This window comes from Mustelus asterias, chromosome 10 (genome assembly GCF_964213995.1).
Source record: "Mustelus asterias chromosome 10, sMusAst1.hap1.1, whole genome shotgun sequence".
Taxonomy (NCBI): domain Eukaryota; kingdom Metazoa; phylum Chordata; class Chondrichthyes; order Carcharhiniformes; family Triakidae; genus Mustelus; species Mustelus asterias.
The window spans coordinates 96,615,485-96,636,941 of NC_135810.1; the positions used below are offsets into that span (position 1 = coordinate 96,615,485).

Below are 21,457 nucleotides of genomic sequence, written 5' to 3' on the forward strand. Positions count from 1 at the left end.
GGAACTACCACCCTCTGTGTAAAAAACTTGCCTTGTACCTCTCCTTTAAACCTTGCCCCTCGCACCTTAAACCTATGCCCCCTAGTAATTGACTCATCCACCCTGGGAAAAAGCTTCTGACTATCTGCTTTGTCCGTGCCCCTCATAATCTTGTAGACTTCTATCAGGTCGTCCCTCAACCTCCGTCGTTCCAGTGAGAACAAACCAAGTTTCTCCAACCTCTCCTCATAGCTAATGCCCTCCATACCAGGCAACATCCTGGTAAATCTTTTCTGTACCCTCTCCAAAGTCTCCACATCCTTCTGGTGGTGTGGCGACCAGAATTGAAAACTATATTCACAAGTGTGGCCTAACTAAGGTTCTATAAAGCTGCAGCATGACTTGCGAATTTTTAAACTCAGCGCCCTGGCCGATGAAGGCAAGCATGCTGTATGCCTTCTTGACTACCTTCTCCATCTGTTTTGCCACTTTCAGTGACCTGTGTACCTGTACACCCAGATCCCTCTGCCTATCAATACTCTTTAGGGTTCTGCCATTTACTGTATATTTCCTATCTTTTTCGACCATCCAAAATGCATTACCTCACATTTGTCCAGATTAAACTCCATCTGCCATCTCTCCGCCCAAGCCTCCAACCTATCTATCCTGCTGTATCCTCTGATGGTCCTCATCTCTAGCTGCAAATCCACCATCCTTTGTGTCGTTCGTAAATTTACTAATCAAACCAGTTACATTTTCCTCCAAATCGTTTATATATATTATGAACAGCAAAGGTCCCAGCACTGATCCCTGAGGAGCGCCACTTGTCACAGCCCTCCATTCAGAAACACATCATTCTACTGCTACCCTCTGTCTTCTATGACCAAGCCAGCTCTGTATCCACCTTGCTAGCTCACCTCTGATCCCATGCGACTTCATCTTCTGCACCAGTCTGCCATGAGGGAACTTGTCAAAGGCCTTACTGAAGTCCATGTAGACAACATCCACTGCCCTACCCTCATCAATCATCTTCGTCACTTCCTAGAAAAACTCGACCAAGTTAGTGAGACATAACCTCCCCTTCACAAAACCATGTTGCCTCTCGCTAATACATCCACTTATTTCCAAGTGGGAGTAAATCCTGTCTCGAAGAATCCTCCAATAATTTCCCTACCACTGACGTAAGGCTCACCGGCCTGTAATTACCTGGCGCAAAAAGCACTGTATTTTATTTTATTTTGCATGTATTAAAGCGATGATTTAAAGCTATAAATGTGAGAAGAGAAATGATTGTATTAATAATGTCTGATTATACTTTTGCAGTTTGTTGTGTTGCTGTGAGAAATTGCCTGGAATGTCGTCAGAGGCAAAGAGACAGGGTGACAAAAACTTCAGTAGCGAGCAATAAGCCCCAAGAGAATCTTCAGAGTATAACAGGAGCCAAAGCTGCCAAGGTAATGCAACATAGGATAGATATTGTATATTACATTTCTTCTTTTGATCTGACAAAGGTAACTTCTAGTTTTTAATAGTGGACCAAAGGGACTGTTATGAATGTCAAACATAAGTTCAGAACGGAGGTTGTGAACTTCAACTCCCGATGGGTCTCAGAGATTTTGCAGAATGGGAGTGGACTGGAGATGCTCTGCATTCTTAAGTTTATTGGGCCCAGCATGCCAGTGCCAGAAGAAAAATGACATCAACATTGAACTCGGGTGACTGAAAGCGGAGCACCTTCGCAGGCAAGTGTCCCAGGCAAGGGACAGGGAGAGATCCCAGATAGAGAGGTGAGACATGGAGAAGCCCAAAAAGAAGAGTCCCAGAGAGGGGTAGGAAGAGCTCCAAGTTCAATTAAAAAGAGAGGAGCGCAGAAACAGGAAAAGGGCCGTGGGGAGCAGACTTGCAGTGATGAAGTCAGCTGAAGGTTGGTGCTCTGGGCCATTGGGGCAAAGGTAACCCTTTGAAGCAATAGTGTTCTTCTTGGCCTGCCAAAGATGCACTAAAGCATCTTTTCCGAATGTACTACAGCTTGGTTTGGCTCCTGCTCTGAAACTGCAAAGGGTTGTGAATGTAGCCCCGTCCATCACTCAAACCAGCCTCCCACCCATTGACTCTGCCTGCACTTCCCGCTGCCTTGAGAAAGCAGCCAGCATAATCATGGACCCAACGACGATGCACCCCAGATATACAAGTCTGAAAACATGTACCAACAGATTTAGGAACAGCTTCTTCCCTGCTGTCATCAGACTTTTGAATAGTCCTATCATATATTAAGCTGATCTTTCTCTTCACCTGTAACTGCAACACTAAATTCTTCAGCCTATCCTTTTCCTTTTCTCTTATGTACTTTATGAACTGTATGTTTGCCTGTATAGCACGCAAGAAACAATACTTTTCACTATATCCCGGGGCAGCAGGGTGGCACAGTGGTTAGCACTGCTGCCTCACAGTGTCAGGGACCCGGGTTCGATTCCCAGCTTGGGTCACTGTGGTGTGGAGTTTGCACGTCCTCCCTGTGTCTGCGTGGGTTTCCTCTGGGTGCTCAGGCTTCCTCCCACAATCTGAAAGACGTGCATTGACCCGAACAGGCGCCGGAGTGTGGCGACTAGGGGAGTTTCACAGTAACTTCATTGCAGTGTTAATGTAAACCTGCTTGTGACTGATAAATAAACTTTACTTTACAATATATGTGACAATAATAAATCAAATCAAGATCTGAAGTTTGAGTTTGTGAGCTGGTGCTTGGGCACATACTCCGGAATCCAGGGAAAGATAACCTCAGGAGACAAGATTGAAGCCCGTTAGTAAGAACTGCTGCCAGTGGATTTTTATAAAGCAGTTGTAACCACTTAATAAACTCCACCCACCCTCCTCAGCCCAAATTTCTGCAGTATGTAGAATCAATAATTCCACTCCACTCAGTCAAATGCTTTCTCTGCATTTAATGGGATCACTCAGCTATCTATTGTCTGACTTTGGAAGTCCTGAATAATATTTAATAACTTCCTAACATCATTACATGAATTCTGGCTCTTTAGGAACCCAGTCTGATCACTCTGGATAAGCAAAGGGAGGATTTTTTCAAGATGCAACACCAGTATTTTAGACAACAATTTCAAATCCCCATTCAAGAGCGAAACTGGCCTATAGGATGGACATTCCTCAGGATTCTTGCCTGCCTTCAAAATTAAGGAGATATTCTCTTATGGAAGTGACTGGGCCAGCAGATCTGCTTCGAATGAATGGTTATACCTACCGATCAGAAGCTCTATTAGCAAGTCTTTAAATTCCTTATAAAATTCATTCCCAAAACCATCAGGCTCTGGAACCTTCACAGACTGACAATCTCTCGAGGCAAAAAAATCTTCCCCCTTAGAAATGGGGGCATTTAGGGTCAACTTTTCTTTGGTCTTTTGAAATTCTGGTGAGGTTGAAGGAAGAAAAAAGAACACTCCACATGTACTAGTGCATCTCCAGACTGATCGATTTTATATAAATCGGCGTGGAAGCTTTTAAATGCCTTATTGATATCCTCTGTCTTAATCACGCTATTATCCTTGGAATCTAGCAAAGGAATAGCCCTGGAGTCTACCTTCTTCTTAGTGAGTAGAGCCAAGTATCTACTCGGTTTATTTCCAAACTCATATAGTTTTTGTCTGGCAAACTTTGTACTCCTCCCAGCATGTTGAGCCAGCAAGGAGTCCAGTGCTGTTCGGATTGCATTAATTTCTTTCAGCATTGATGGCTACGTTTCCTTCCTCTCTATTTCAGCCAACTTTACTTGGATTTTAGTAAGGCGTTTGATAAGGTCCCCCATGGTCGGCTTATGATGAAAGTGAGGAGGTATGGGATAGAGGGAAAGTTGGCCGATTGGATAGGTAACTGGCTGTCTGATCGAAGACAGAGGGTGGTGGTCGGTGGAAAATTTTCGGATTGGAGGCAGGTTGCTAGCGGAGTGCCGCAGGGATCAGTGCTTGGTCCTCTGCTCTTTGTGATCTTTATTAATGACTTGGAGGAGGGGGCTGAAGGGTGGATCAGTAAATTTGCTGATGACACCAAGATTGGTGGAGTAGTGGATGAGGTGGAGGGCTGTTGTAGGCTGCAAAGAGACATAGATAGGATGAAAAGCTGGGCTGAAAAATGGCAAATGGAGTTTAACCCTGATAAATGTGAGGTGATTCATTTTGGTAGGACTAATTTAAATGTGGATTACAGGGTCAAAGGTAGGGTTCTGAAGACTGTGGAGGAACAGAGAGATCTTGGGGTTCATATCCACAGATCTCTAAAGGTTGCCACTCAAGCGGATAGAGCTGTGAAGAAGGCCTATAGTGTGTTAGCTTTTATTAAGAGGGGGTTGGAGTTTAAGAGCCGTGGGGTTATGCTGCAACTGTACAGGACCTTGGTGAGACCACATTTGGAGTATTGTGCAGTTCTGGTCACCTCACTATAGGAAGGATGTGGAAGCGCTGGAAAGAGTGCAGAGGAGATTTACCAGGATGCTGCCTGGTTTGGAGGGTAGGTCTTATGAGGAAAGGTTGCGGGAGCTAGGGCTGTTCTCTCTGGAGCGGAGGAGGCTGAGGGGAGACTTAATAGAGGTTTATAAAATGATGAAGGGGATAGGTAGAGTGAACGTTCAAAGACTATTTCCTCGGGGGGATGGAGCTATTACAAGGGGGCATAACTATAGGGTTCGTGGTGGGAGATACAGGAAGGATATCAGAGGTAGGTTCTTTACGCAGAGAGTGGTTGGGGTGTGGAATGGACTGCCTGCAGTGATAGTGGAGTCAGACACTTTAGGAACATTTAAGCGGTTATTGGATAGGCACATGGAGCACACCAGGATGATAGGGAGTGGGATAGCTTGATCTTGGTTTCAGATAAAGCTCGGCACAACATCGTGGGCCGAAGGGCCTGTTCTGTGCTGTACTGTTCTATGTTCTATGTTTACTTCAAGCTGGAACTATCGCTCCAGCATTTTACACTTTCTGTTGGATATACAAAATGACCAAACCCCTTGCAAAAGCCTTGCAGATTGCCCACAGGATTGAGAGGCATACTTCAGAGAGGGAATTGACTGAGTAGAAGAGATCAAATTCGCTCTTAAAGTACGAGATAAAATTATGATCTTTAAGCAGAGATGCATTAAATCTCCAAGATCTAGACCAAGGATAAATCCCCTTGAATAGAAATTCCAGGAAGACAGGAGCATGATCAGAGATCACAATCTACCTATGGAGCAGGAGACCACTGAGTGTAATATTGTTTTTTGGTGTGAAAAAAGAATCAATTCTAGTTTTTACATTGGTGGGGATTGGAGAAGAAGGTGAACTCTTTATCTTTAGGATGTAATGTTCTCCAAACATCCAAGTACCCCATTTTCTTGCATACTAATGCTAATGCCTTTGCCTGTTGTGTGGAAAGACTCCTAGTTATGTGAAGTCCACCCATCAAAAGATTGAGATGAAGATTGAAGTCCCCACCTGTGAAGGAATTTGTTGATGGTATTTCAGCAAAATCCATGAAGACTTTAGTACCAAAATCAGGCCAATAATTTGGGGGGGGCTATAGACATTCATTATCGAAATGTTTTCCCTGTGCAGCAACAATCACATGCGTTCAAAAGAAGACAAGCTATGCCATGAAAAGGGCTAGTGCAGAATGTCCTTTCTGCATTGTAACCCCTGCTATTAAGACTTCAGCCACTCATCCATCTCCCAGCAGTGGCACTACTCATGTTTAACATGATCAGAGCAAGGGAGATCATAAAACTATACTACCATTATATGCATACGGATGAAAGGAAAGGAAGAAGGATATTTTACACAGCCCTAGTGTTGTATAATCTGCATAGATTATTCCCTAACTAGAAAGAGCACATTGAGGAATATTTCCTATTAAAGACAAATGGAAGTCCCTGCTAATCTTAAGGATTAAAACTCCCTGTAGTGCTTAATCACTAGATCATCCCTGTCAGAATTATAAATACCAACACAGAATCAGGAAGGAGTTTTAATAACAAGGGATGGAGTCCAAATTTTACAATGAATTGCAGTCTGCTACTCCAAATTATTGCTTTCCACAGGGTTCACAAAAGCCATGGCTTTGGCCAGATTGTCAAACATCTTTACAGAGTTGTCAAATGTCACCCTCAGTGTAGCAGGATACAGCAGGGCATATTGCACTCCCAGTGGCTTTCAGTCATCCTCTAACTTCATCGAAGCCCTTGCGCCTCTGTTGTATTGCCGCTGAGAAATCCAGAATGAAAGAGATCTTTGCTCCATTGTAAAGCAAGGCCCCATTCTTCTTGCTGCCTCCAGTACCCTTTGGTGATCCTTGAAGTTATGAAAATACATCATTACGGCCCAGGGTCATTGATTGTCCCCAGGCCTCAAAGACAGGATACAATGTGCCCTTTCTAATTTAATGCACCCAGTTTTAATTTCTACGTTAAGGAAACGTGGTAGCCAGCTCTCAAAGAATTTAACTGTGAGCTTACCCTTAGCTTCTCCTGGCAAACTGACAATCCAGACATTTTTCCTTCCTTGATTCTCCAGATTGTCAAGGAATTCTGACATACCATGCAGCTGCTTTCCAAGACTTGTAAGCGGGCCTCAATCAAGGAAGTTGAATTTTCGACAGTAACAATTCTGTCCTCTGCTTCATCAAGCCTTTTGCCAGTACTCTGCAGTTCTATAGCATGAGCACTGATATGTTGTGCTAAAAGACTGAGTCTCTCATCAATGATCTTAATAATATCAGCAATCATCAGTTATAATGCCTTCGAGAGTGCCAGATCAAGATCCATGTTGAGGAGTTGGCTCTACCCCAGTTACCTCTGACTGCTCACTTTTGTCAACAATTTACTTAATATTTCTTGGCATTTTGTAGCCAACGTTTAACCCAAAATCTTCCAAGGACACAAAATGGAGTTATCACTCTTGCATTAGGTAAGTACGCACTGTATAAGTGCGATAAATGAAAGGACATTTTTGATAATGTTCCTGCGAAGCGTCTTGGAACATTTAAAGGCACTATTTAAATGCGAGTTGTTATTGCTTGTGCAATATTTCCTGCACATTTGTCAAACATTTACCACTTAATACAAATCCCTTGCCTTTCAGATTGTCAAAATTTTACTAAGGAAAAACCTTTTTAGTGTGCATTCTTCAAATGCATGATTGTTTGTCTGTTTAGATTCTAAGGATAATTTTGTGAGAATGAAGTCCCACTGAGCATGATGTTGGAAATAGGACTCTCGAGTTTGAACCCCTATTTAGCCTACGCTTGGAGCTCTCTTCCATGTGTACTTTATTGGTACCAACTTTAGAAATGAGAAAATACTTTGAACACTATTTTAATAAGGTGCTTATTTTTTCAGACTGGTGTTGAAAATGTTGCCAGTAATCTTTCTCCAATTAAGGATCCTGACAGATTACTGCAAGACGTGGACATTAATCGTTTGCGAGCTGTTGTCTTTCGTGATGTGGTAATTATTTTATTTAAATTACTTTATTTTGGTCATTGGATTTGCAGTTTGATTATTTAATCGAGGCATTTCATAACGAATGAAGTAGTTCTCACTTCAGAATTCCATAGTTTCTGCAGTTTTATTTAGAAATTATAAATTAATAACATGCTAGACTCTTGAAAGAAAGGAGAATGAAGTAATCTTCGGGTGATCTTGCCAAAAAAACTCTAAGTCCCGAAGGAGCGTGAAAACAGGAGAATTTCAGATCTGTTTTTCGGTGAGGCCACAAATGAAATCCTAAGGCACCTAGTGCAAAAAATGATGCACAATCTGATTCCTGCCAGTAGGGGGAGGGGCGGGGTCCAAGCTCACCAGAAAGCCAGCTGCTCACACCAAAGGGCGCACAGAACAGAGAGATCTGTCAGTCAGCTCCTCGCTCTGTATATCGCCCACTACTTTCCCCCATCCCATCCCCTGCGATTGCTGGCCTTCCCAGCCGAGCAGCACCCTTCCTCCTTGGATGTTGGGCCTCCTTCCTTCCCGGGGGCAAGGCTGATCACACCGGAAATCTGGGGCAGGCTGGTAAGATCACAAAAGGCGCGAAAGCAGGTGCGAACTGGATTTTACGGCTCTTACGCGATCTTACCGACTCGCCTTGTCCATCGACTGGCGGAATGAGAGGTAAGATTGCCCCCAACCATTACGTTTAACAAGATTATTTTCTGGTAACATTTCACCTATATTCCTGCATTTTTCTGTAAAATGATGGCAATGTGGAAAAAATGACCTTACAGCAGATGGCTGCACTTTCTAACACAAATATGTAATGCAGCTGAACTGAACTTTTCAAAATTTCTGCTTACTCAATACAACAACTAAGTTCAGTTACTAAAACATTTACTACACCAATTTACTTAATCTAAGTGTGATTTTATACCTGTGTATTGCAATGTATGTGAATGGTGCATTGTTCAAAATGTAACATTTAAAATATTTTTCTGCAGAGCTTATGGGATTCTAATGTGTGATATTTGTTATTTATAATTTACTATATGTAATTTTCTGTTTACATTTTGCTTTCCTGCATTTCTGGTCAGTCTTTTACTTTTGAAAAAAGAAGCTTGCATATTTCTGCTTTTCAGAGACAGAATATCTAAATAAAACTCCTCCTAGTGGTGTCTTTGAAATCCGATTTTGTATGAAAGGAGAAAACTGGATAAGGAAAATTTTAAAACAATAGCTAGTATTTTATTTCAGTATGATTAGCATTTATGTTCATGGTTTGTATAAGTATAACTCGTATCTTTTTTTGGATTAAATAATACAATGCAAAAGCATTGGAGCGTTACTGTTTAATAATTGAATTGTTTTTAAAATAAAATGTATTTTTTTCAAAAATTGAGAATGTAGTTATCAAAAATTAGTACCCAGTACTTTCTTATGTTCGCACAGACTTGCATTCCTTCATCATCTCCCAGAGTAGATTCCAAAATTCTTGTCATTTAGAAAGTCCTCTGTGGCCTCATGCAATTCTCCTCCTGCTCAAGCCCCACATTCCAACTCTGATTCTGGACATCTGTGCATGTCCATTCCACTTCATCATTTGTATGATCCTGCTATTTGTAATTTTCTTTCAAAATCCTTCTGCCATGATTACATCTTTCCCCAACTTCGAAAACCCCCCTCAAAACCTACCTCTTTTACTTCAGTCGTTATTGGGAGGTGGTGGCATCGTGACAACGTAACTGGTCTAGTAGTCCAGAGGCCCAGACTAATGCTGCGACGATTCAGGTTCAAATACCACCATGACAGCTGATGGAACTTGAATTCAATTAATGAATTCGGAAGTACAACTCAGTTATATCAAGCAAAGTCCAGTTAATTTCTGAATAGCACTGTGGGCTGTAGTGGTTCAAGAAGGCAGCTACCCTTCTCCTTCTTGAGGGCATTTCGGGATGGGTAATAAATGCTGGCCTCACCAGCGACACCCTTGTCTTGTGAGTGAATAAATAATGAATAAGAATTCCCTCATGTTCTTCATTCTTTTATTAGAAAAATTGTTATTCTTTATCTATCTTCTTAGTTTATTTTATTATACTTGGTCAGATCATCCATTTACCTCCACATCTCAATTGATCATCCTAGCTCCATTCCTTAATTCTAGACATCATCATGATGAACTGGATTTTCTTAAAGGCCATTATATCTTTCCTAAGATGAAGTTCCCAAAAGTGAATAATATTTGAAATGAGGCACGAATTAGTACTGTATGTAATTATAATAATGATTTGTTTCTTTTCCACTCTACACCATTTATAATGCAGCTTCGCATCTCAGCCTAACAGAAAGTCATGATCATCTTCCAAATCAGTGTATACTTTTCAAAATGCCCATATATTCTGTTTCTGATGATAAATTAAATTGATTCACTCTTTATGAATGTTAAATTCACTGACCTTGGTTTGCCACTTATTCATTTTCTGAACACCAATTCTCTGGTACTATCCATTAATCCAGTAAACTTTAAGAGGGTAGAACTAATGTGTCCCCCATTTCTTCAGCTATTTCTTTTAGTGAGAACTCAGATATTTGTCTGACCCCAACATCACTATTTTATCCATTGCAGTTATGAGGATAGATTGGAGAGGTTAGGACTGTTCTCGGAGAGAAGGTTGAGAGGAGATTTGATAGAGATGATCAAATTCATGGAGAGGCTGGGCAGATAGGGAGAACTGTTCCCCCTTGTGAAAAGATCAAGAACACAAGTGCATGGATTTAAGGTGATTTACAAAAGAAGCAAATCTTTTTTTCACATAACGAGTGATTTGGGTCTGGAATGCATTGACTGAAAGTGTGGTGAAGGGAGGTTCAATTGAGGCATTCCAAGAGGGCATTAGATGATTACTTGAATAGAAACAATTAATTACTTGAATAGAAACAAGGTGCAGGTGTATGGGGAAAAGGCAGGGAATGGCACTAGATCATGTTGCTCGTTTGGAGAGCGGTGTAGATACGATGGGCCAAATGGCCTCCTTCTGTGCCATAACAATTCTGTGATTCTGTTTATGTTCATCCTAATCAATTTTGCTGATTCGCTAATTTTTCTTCTTCTCACGACCTTAATATCATACCATCCTCCCTTACTCTGAAGATTGAACCAAAATGCTAATTTAGCCATTGTATGATTTTTACTGTCTTTTCATCTCCTATTGTCATGCATAAAACTGCTTTTAATTGGCACTTACCCCTTAGTCAATCTTGTTTCTTGATGTAATTATTGAAGCCTTTGCTGTTAGTTTTGACACTATTTGGAACTTTTACCATAATCCTTTATCTTTATTTTCTGCCTCCTGTTGTTACTTTATGTAATCTCCTATTTTTTATTGTTCTGTGCCATCACATAAGGCTTTTTGGTTTGTTTAATATGACTTACAAAACTTGTAGGCTGTGATTATACTATTCTCAAAGTACCTTTTTTTGTCTTCAACAATGTATACTTGTTTTGTGGATGCATTATTGGTCTGTCGATTTTAGTTTTATTTGTTTTCTTTCCAGTCCAAAGTTTTCTCAAATTTCAAAAGTTCGTTTTCCTGAAAACCCATATTTTAGTTAGTTGCTCACCAAGCCTGATTGTGAATTCAAAGATATAAAATTCACTATTTTCAAGATATTTGCTTATTATCAAATAACTAAGTTATCAAATAACTGATTTGTTACACAACTAGAGCAATTATCACAAATCCCCTTATAGGTTTGAAGATATGTCGCTTTGTGAAACTCTCCTGAATGCATTCATTAGATCTATTCTTTACCTTATTGTTTTGCTAATTCTTTGCCAATTCTTATACAAGTTAAAATCTCATTATTACTAGATGTTTGATTTTACTGGCTTTCCTTATCTGCATAATCATATTAAGTCACAATAATCAGGAGACCAATAAAGTACTCCCAGCACCACCTCAACTTTGTTATTGCTTCACATTATCTGCAATGATACCATCTGCTGTCATGAAGATCTCTTCTGAATGCCAAGATAGTGTATAATTTGGTATATAACAGTTAATACCATCATCTACCTCCATTCCATAACCATGATTTTTTAAAATCCTATCACTCAATGTAATTTAATTCCCAATCTCACACAGGTGGCTGCTAGATTGCTATATTTATCATCGTGTTATGAATTTATGCTTCTGATTCCTCTCTGTTATTGTTATACTCCCAGCATTGGTCTATGAACACATTTGTTGGTTTATTATCTTCCCTTTCTCTATTCACTGCTATATTCCATACTATTGCTTCTCTTGCCTTTAGTTTACCATCCACATTTAACTTCTGCAAAACTACCCTACTTGATCCGAAACTTCTTATTCCAAGATTGTGATTCGCACTGCCTCTCTATCTTACTACTTTCTGTCCTTTCTCATTTGAGTTGACTCATTGACAATTTTTCTTTACAGGATGACAGTAAACAGGCTCAGTTTTTGGCTTTGGCTGTTGTATACTTTATCTCTGTACTCATGGTATCAAAATACAGAGACATACTGGAGCCACAACGTGAAATTGCAAGATCTGGAAGCCAGATAAGTCGAAATATTCGGCAGGAAATAAACTCACCAACGAGTACAGGTTAGTGTTTCGAACTTCCTGTTTTTTGTTGTTTTACTATTCCATTTTTAAGGTGCTGCATTTGCCCAAAAAGGGCACAGTTAAAATGGGTTTAACTGTACAGTTGTGAGTAATTATTGCAAAATATGCTGTGCAAACTTTACCATTTGCACTACATTTGCCATGAATGCTAAATTTTGTTTAAAGAGGGCAGTAAATCTTTCAACATCTGGTACCTTGATTGGATGGGTGAACAATCCAACAAGATAGTCCTAACAATAACCTCATAATCTTTTGGATCTGAAATTACTCTTTGTTGCCATGTTATGGCGCTGCAAAATATAAAACTCATTAATATAGGTCATACCTTGCCTGCCTTTCAAACTGAAATAGTTACGAGTTGGTCTGAAGTGGTGTAAAGAAATATATTTATTTTTGTGGATAGATACAACTTAGGGTTTCAGTTTGCAACATTACAAGACTGTAGGACTTATAGAACGCACCTTGCACATTTTACATTTTAAAATACTCAGTTTGTGATCGAGAAATACAGGTGCAGTGAAGGTGATTACTGAACTTGCTATAGGTGTTTTCATTCAGCTAGCTGATCATAGAATCTTTTTAAGCTGGCATGGTTAGTTCAGTTTCAAAATCATTCAGACTTTCCTCATTAAGATAGTCTGCACGATGGCTGTTTCCTTTCAATAAAAATCTGGAATGGTGATTTAGAGAAAATGCAATAAAACAAATTATTTCAGACCTGCAAGCATTTTCAGTACTATCATACTAGAGAGTTTGAAACAGTGCAATCTTTATTGTGAATGTTATCCTGACACTTTCTCTTCTGTCCAGTATTAATTGAACAGAAGAGGTGGTAAAGTGGATAAGGGAATGGAATTCCTACAATGTGCACAGGACTCCTTTCTAACCTAATATATAATAACCCTAACAAGGGAATATTCGCCATTGGATTTAGTAATGTGGAATGATAAGAGAAGTGAAAGTAAGGGAACATCTAGGCAATAGTGACCTATGTATTATGATGAAGCCAAATTAATAGATTGTGGAGAAGCTGATTTTGAGGAGCTTAGAATGGAACTTGGATAAATAAAATAGGCAACTATATTGGCAAATAATGCAAAGCAATAATGGGTAACATTTAGAGGTATTCAACAGGGTGCAGGGAAAATATATTCCATTAAAAAGAAAGAACAAACTAAACACCACTGAGACCCCATGGGTGAATAAAGACATAAGGGAACAATTGAGGATTAGAAAGGAGGCATACATTAATTACATATACAGCAGAAAAGTGCATGGTAAGAGAAAATATGAGGAAATTGGGAGAGGTCATAAAGATTATTAGGAAGTCACAAAGGAGCTGGAAACAAGGAACATCAAAGTATTTTACAGGCACATTAATTAAAAAAAGGAAGGCTGGAATATGAATAAGACCATTAAGGGATGGACAGGATAAAACCACAGGTAATCATAGAAACATGGTAGAAATATTAAATAATTATTTTGCATTGGTATTTACCAAGGAGAGGGAACAGGTTGAGATGACATTAAATGCTGAGATGAGTGATTTAAGTGAAATAAAAAAGGGAATGTATTGAATAAACCAATCAAAGAAGCAAGTCTGTGTGTTTCCCAACCGGAAACCAATAGATAAACAGGGATATCCATTGCTTGCTGAAGTCTGGGTCTGAGGCATTCAAGTCAGGCGACCCTGACCTAGACAAGAAAGCCAGATACGATCTAAGGAGATCCATCAAAAATACCAAAAGACAGTACTAGACCAAGCTAGAGTCCCAGGCTAGCCACAGGCTATGGCAAGGTCTGCAAGACATAACCGGCTACAACGTGAAGGCATGTAAAATCGCCGGCTCCAATGCACCCCTCCCTGATGAGCTCAATGCATTCTACACCTATTTTGAGCAAGAGATCAACAAGAGCATGCCCTCCACCCTGGAAGCCTTGGATGAACCTGTATCTGAGGTCACCATTGCAGATGTCAGAGCAGCTTTCTCGAAGGTCAACCCACGGAAAGCGAGTGGCCCACATGGGGTACCCGGACGAGCACTCAGATCCTGCGTGGATCAGCTGGCGGGATATTCGCAGACATCTTCAACCTCCCTTTACAACAATCTGAGGTCCCTATCTACTTCAAGAAGACAACCATCATCCCAGTACCAAAGAAAAAGCCAAGCAGCGTGCCTTAATGACTATCGGCCGGTGGCTCTGACATCGATCATTATGAAGTGCTTCGAAAGGATAGTCATGGCATGAATCAATTCCAACCTCCCAGACTCCCTGGATCCACTACAGTTGACCTACCTCCGCAACAGGTCCACAGCAGACAGCATCTCCCTGGCCTGCACTCAACCCTGGAATACCTAGATAACAAAGACATCTATGTCAGACTCCTATTTATTGATTACAGCTCAGCCTTCAACACCATTATTCCGACGAAACCCATCTCCAGACCCCGGGGCCTGGGCCTCAACTCCTCCTTCTGTGACTGGATCCTGAACTTGCTAACCCACAGACCACAATCTGTAAGGATAAGCAACAACACCTCCTTCACGATCATCCTCAACACCAGTGCCCCACAAGGCTGTGTTCTCAGCCTCCTACTATACTCCTTGTACACTTATGACTTTGTGGCCAAATTCCCCTCCAACTTGATTTTCAAGTTCGTTGATGACACCACTGTAGTGGGTCGGATCTCAAACAATGACGAGACAGAGTTCAGGAATAAGATAGAGAATTTGGTGAACTGGTGCAGCAACAATAATCTCTCCCTCAATGTCAACAAAACAAAAGAGATTGTTATCGACTTCAGGAAGCGTAAAGGAGAACATGTCCCTGTCTACATCAATGGGGACGAAGTAGAAAGGGTCAAGAGCTTCAGGTTTTTGGGTGTCCAGAACACCAACAACCTGTCCTGGTCCCCCCATGCCGACACTATAGCTAAGAAAGCCCACCAACACCTCTACTTTCTCAGAAGATTAAGGAAATTTGGCATGTCAGCTACGACTCTCACCAACTTCTACAGATGCACCACAGAAAGCATTCTTTCTGGTTGTATCACAGCTTGGCATGGCTCCTGCTCTGCCCAAGACCGCAAGGAACTACAAAAGGTCGTGAATGTAGCCCAATGCATCATGCAAACCAGCCTCCCATCCATTGACTCTGTCTACACTTCTCGCTGCCTCGGAAAAGCAGCCAGCATAACTAAGGACTCCACCCACCCCGGACAGTCTCTATTTTACCTTCTTACATCGGGAATAAGATACAAAAGTCTAAGGTCACGTATCAGGGACTCAGGAACAGCTTCTTCCCTGCTGCCATTAGACTTTTGAATGGACTTACCTTGCATTAAGTTGATCTTTCTCTACATTCTAGCTATAACTGTAACACTACATTCTGCACTCTGTCATTTCCTTCTCAATGAACGGTACGCTTTGCCTGTATAGCGCAAGAAACATTACTTTTCACTGGATGCTAATACATGTGACAATAATAAATCAAATCCAATCAAATTAAATTCAAAGAGAATAAAGTTCCTGCATGGCTGGCTTACATCCAAGCATTTTTTTAAAATCTAGGAATAAGACATCAGAAGCTTTACTACACATATCTAGTACTTCATTAAAATAAGGCATAGTGCCAGAACACTGGAGGATAGCTAATATAATTCCTAAACTTCAGAAGAGAGGCAGAACATACCCAGGGAATTATGGACGAGTGTTATAATTCAAGTCAGAAACTCCAAAGTGTTTTCTGAAGGCCTCCCTCATCATAAGTTTTGCATTTTGAATTTGGCTAGGATGAGCATGTGATATTTCACTTCAGGTATGATTCATCTCACCCATTAAGGAACTTCTTTCAAACAAAGTTTATTTGAGTGTACAGTTAACATGTATAGAAATAAAATTAGCAATAACTTTTGCCAATTACGAACAAGAGAAAAAACAATCACGATATAGTATAACCCTTAATGAATATAGGAGATAGAACCATAGAAAATTACAGCTCAGAAACAGGCCTTTTGGCCCTTCTTGTCTGTGCCGAACCATTTTTTGCCTAGTCCCACTGACCTGCACTTGGACCATATCCCTCCACACCCCTCTCATCCATGAACCCGTCCAAGTTTTTCTTAAATGTTAAAAGTGACCTCGCATTTACCACTTTATCCGGCAGCTCATTCCACACTCCCACCACTCTCTGCGTGAAGAAGCCCCCCCCTAATATTCCCTTTAAACTTTTCTCCTTTCACCCTTAACCCATGCCCTCTGGTTTTTTTCTCCCCTAGCCTCAGTGAAAAAAGCCTGCTTGCATTCACTCTATCTATACCCATCAAAATCTTATACACCTCTATCAAATCTCCCCTCAATCTTCTACGCTCCAGGGAATAAAGTCCCAACCTATTCAATCTCTCTCTGTAACTCAGCTTCTCAAGTGCCGGCAACATCCTTGTGAACCTTCTCCGCACTCTTTCAATCTTATTTACATCCTTCCTGTAACTAGGTGACCAAAACTGTACACAATACTCCAAATTCGGCCTCACCAATGCCTTATATAACCTTACCATAACACACCAACTTTTATACTTGATACTCCGATTTATAAAGGCCAATGTACCAAAGGCACTCTTTACGACCCTATCCACCTGTGACGTCACTTTTAGGGAATTCTGTACCTGTATTCCCAGATCCCTCTGTTCAACTGCACTCTTCAGAGTCCTACCATTTATCCTGTACGTTCTACTTTGGTTCCAATCAAACAAATTCCTTGCCACAGGTTTATCACAGCAAAACACGAATGTTCACATGATGCTGGAACCCAGTTCCCTGGGTGGAGAATTGAAACTCTGACTTCCCAGTCTTGTAACTTCTAGCAGTCCTCTTGATATACACCCAGACAGCTTGAAGTCAGAACAGCTTCCCAAAACACCAGGGAGAGAAGAGACTCTAGGCAAGCTAATCACCAACAGCAGATTTTCCACTCCAGGAAGGCCAGGAGACCTGCTTCCGGCTAGCCAGCAGACTGTATACCAGGGAGAGAGAGAGAGAGAGAAACACCGCTTTCCAGTCTGATGGACACTTCGTTCTAAACTAAAACAGCAGCTCAAAACTGAAAGAGCTCCTGTCATCTGACCTGTCACCCAGTCTTCCCCCTAATGACTCAGGGTCATAAAACAAATTCTAGAAAGTACCTGAGCCCACAGTAAAAATAAACAAAACCCAATTTAAGCCATTGAAGCAGCAACAAAGGATTTCTCACAGCCAGCCCGACAACACTATGGGAAAAAAAACTGAGGCTGAGATATCTGCAGAGTACAGGATTTAAAAAACAAATTCTTAAAGATACACCAATGTCACACTAGTCATCTTAACATCAGCGCTAGGAAAAATAATGGAATCACTGAAAAAAAAGAGAATAGAAGAGCATCCAAAAATGAAAAATATAAGAATAAGTAAGTCCTATCAGATTTCAAAAGAGAAAATATGTTTGACTAACCTTACTGAATTTTTGGAGTAAGGAGAAAGTAGACACTGGTAATGCAGTAGATGGAATTTATCTGGATCTTCAAAATTTCTTTGATAAGCTATCTCATGATAAACTAATACAGCGTGAATTGAGGGGATAAGTGACAGAATTTTTGCTATCTGGCTCCAAGAAAGCAGAGTGTTGGTGTGAAGGGTTGTTATTCAGCTTGATGGAAGGTGGAAAGTAGTTTAGCCAGATTAAGTGCAGGCAGCATTTTGCACAATTTACATTAATGACTTGGACTTTGGAATCAAAAATACAATTTCTAAATTTGCAAATCATACCAAATTGGGCACAGTGGTCAATACTGAGGAGGACAGCAACTAATTACTAATTAATGTGCTGAATAGGCAAATAATTGTTAAATGAAGTTCAGTGCAGACAAATGTGAGGGAGTACAATTTGATAGGAAGAACATGGAGTCACTTATTTCTTGGAAAGTGCAAGTCCAGGTAGGGTAGAGGAACAAAGGAATCTTGGAGTATGAATACATCAGTCACTAAAAGTTGCACTACAGATTACCAAGGCCATAAAAAAAAACAAGGGTGAGGTTTTATTTCTAGTTAGACCCTACTTAGAATGCTGCATGTCATTCTGAAGCCCATATTACAAAAAAGGATAGAGAAGCACTGGAAAGGTTGCAGAGAAGATTTACAAGCACAATACCAGAAATGAGTGGGCAATCATATCAGGAAAGGATGAGCAGGCTGGGTCTCTTTCCTCTTGAAAGAAGAAGGCTAAAGGTTTAATAGAGGTTTTTAAAATAATGAATGAGTTGATAGACTGGATACAGAGAACATGTTGCCACAAAGCTGTGCTCCTGCTCCCGGCTTACAAGCAACAACTGAAGCAGGAGAATCCGATAAAGAAAGTCGTGCAATGTTGGTCTGAGGAATCGGATGATCTCCTACGGGACTGCTTCGAGTTGGTGGACTGGTCAATATTTAAGAACTCGGCGAGGCGACCAACCTGCATGTGTATGCCACCACAGTAACAGACTTCATTAGTAAGTGCAAAGAAGACTGTGCCAAAGAAGCAAGTCTATGTGTTTCCCAGTCAGAAACCATGGATGAACAGGAACAGGAACATCCACTGCTTACTGAAGTCTAGGTCTGAGGTGTTCAAGTTGGGTAACCTTGACCTATACAAGAAATACACATATGATCTACGGAGAACCATCAAAGATGCCAAGAGACGGTACCGGGGCCAAGCTAGAATCCCAGGCTAGCCACGCAAATACCCACTGATTATGGCAAGGTCCACACCACGTAACAGGCTACAAGGTGAAGATGTGTAGAATCACCCCTCCCTGATGAGCTCAAAGCATTCTATGCCCTTTTTGAGCAAGACGTCAGTGAGAGGACGTCATCCGCCCTGGAAGCCTCAGTTGAACTGGTATCCAAGGTCACCATCTTAGTTGTCAGATCAACTTTCTTGTAAGTTAACCCATGGAATGCGACTCATCCGGATGGGGTACCCAGATGAGCACTCTGATCCTGTGCAGACCAGCTAGCGGAGGTATTCGCAGACATCTTTAACCTTTCTGTACTCCGATCTGAGGTTCCTACTGGAAGCCAAGAAGGAAAGGGATATCCAGGGCTTTTGTGTCGGACTCCTATTTATTGACTGTAGCTCAACCTTCAACACCATTATACCAATTAAACACATCTCCAAACTCTGGGGCCAAGGGCTCGATCCTCCCTCTGCGACTGAATCCTTGACTTCCTAACTCATAGACCACAATCAGTAAGGATAGGTAATACCTCCTCCATGATTATCCTCAACATAACAAGGCTGTGTCCTCAGCCCCATACTATACTCCTTATACACTTATGACTGTGTGGCCAAATTCCGCTCCAACTCCATTTTCAAGTTGTAGTGGGTTGGATCTCAAACATGGTATGCTAGTATTTCACTTTTGAAGTCTCCTTGTTTTACCAACGTCTGTGCAATTAAATTTGCCATTTTTCTCTTGTTAGGGGACGGGAATCTGCTGTGGTAGTTTAATTATGTTTTAAAGATCGTTTCAGCCACAACTTTCCTTCTTGGCTTCCAATACTTGTATCAGATTCAGGCCGTTTCTTAAATTTGGACTTTGGTCAATTTTGTTTTGGTCAGATTTTGGCTTGTTTGTAGTAGATCTGGTCCCAGACCTGAGATCCCAATTTCTGTTATGGATAAGAGAGGCAAAACTGATCTCCTTTAGTCTCTCACAATCTGTCTGTAAGCAGAGTGTTTTTACTTTAATAATAGGCTGTGGCCTTTAGCCCATTGTTTGTGTAGTTAAAGGAACTTTTTAAAGGAACTCGCAGCAAAAACTGTCAAGATGAGACCCATAGAACCATAGCAATGATACAGCACAAAAGGGGCCATTCGGCCTATCTTGTCCATGCTGGAATTGGAAGTTTGGTTTATGATTTTTGTACCTGAGGTAAGAAAGGAGAGTGTCCAGTTTCCAGTGGGTACAAAAATTGACTTAAATTTTACAAAGAGTTTTTTTCAATAATGTCCAATGAAATGGGTTATATTCTGAGAAGCTGGTAACTTTTGGTGAGGGTAGTTTTATTAGAGGTAAATCAGGAAGTAATCCTGGGCCAGCAGTGATCCAAACACGTTTCCCTTTCTCCTGCTTCTAGGGCGGCACGGTAGCACAATGGGTAGCACTGCTGCTTCACAGCTCCAGGGACCTGGGTTCGATTCCCAGCTTGGGTCACTGTCTGTGTGGAGTTTGCACATTCTCCTCGTGTCTGCGTGGGTTTCCTCCGGGTGCTCCGCTTTCCTCCCACAGTCCAAAGATGTGCGGGTTAGGTTGATTGGCCACGCTAAAATTGCCCTTAGTGTCCTGTGATGCGTAGGTTAGAGGGATTAGTGGGTAAAATATGTAGGGATATGGGGGTAGGGCCTGGGTGGGATTGTGGTCGGTGCAGACTCGATGGGCCGAATGGCCTCTTTCTGTGCTGTAGGGTTTCTAAGATTTTAAGAAACAAAAGTATAGACATAATTACTTAATTTATGGGCATCCTCCAGCGCTTCTAAGGATTGATGGTTAGGCTACTGTATGCTGCAAAAACTAATTCCAGATGTGCTGGCGTATCATTCCCAGCTAGTCTCTCTGTCTGTTGAACACCAGCTGAATGGACACAGAGGCTTGCAAGGGCACATAATATATTCTGGGTGGGGAATTTCAATGGTCATCAATAAGAGTTAGCTGCACCATTGCTGACTGAACTGCCCAAGTCCTAAAGGAGATATCTGCCAGACTGAGCTTGCAATAGGTGGTGAGAGATCCAGCAAAAGGGAAAAACCTAATTGACCTTTTTCTCACCAATCCACCTGTCACAAACGCATGGCCAAATCGGTATGAGTGACCACCACACAGTCTTTGTTGGAAATAAAGTCTCACCTTCACACTGGGAGACCTCCATCATGTTGTGTGATTCTAGCACCATACTAAATAGGATAAACTCGTAACAGATCCAGCAGCTCAAAACTGAGCATACAGGAGTTACTTTGGGGCCTCAAAAGCAGAATTGTATTTAAATACAAATATGTAACCTCATGACATAGCATATCCTTCAAGCCAGGAGATCAATCCTGGTTCGCTGCAGCATGTCGGAGAACATGCCTGGAGAAGCATTGGGCATATCTGAAAATGAGGTGAGGCTGAAATACAGGATTGCATACATGCTAAACAATGGAAACAGCAGGCTAATGACAGAACCCAGTCCTGCCACATCCAGTCGTGAATGGTGCTAGATAATGAAGCAAATAACCAGAGGAGGATGCTCACCACTTTCTCAAGGGCAATCATGGGTGAGCAATAAATGCTAGCCTAGCCAGCGA

At 41.2% G+C, this 21,457-nt stretch overlaps 1 protein-coding gene across 14 annotated transcripts in view; it reads left to right on the plus strand.

The window, feature by feature from the left end:
• Nucleotides 1-21,457, plus strand: part of nbeaa (neurobeachin a) — an 812,689-nt gene that overhangs the window by 301,551 nt on the left and 489,681 nt on the right. For all 14 annotated transcript variants that reach the window (XM_078222243.1, XM_078222244.1, XM_078222247.1 and 11 more), the window contains 3 exons: nt 1,303-1,433; nt 7,358-7,465; nt 11,908-12,076. In XM_078222243.1, coding sequence (XP_078078369.1) covers nt 1,303-1,433; nt 7,358-7,465; nt 11,908-12,076 — 408 coding nt within the window. The remainder of the gene's footprint in view (nt 1-1,302; nt 1,434-7,357; nt 7,466-11,907; nt 12,077-21,457) is intronic.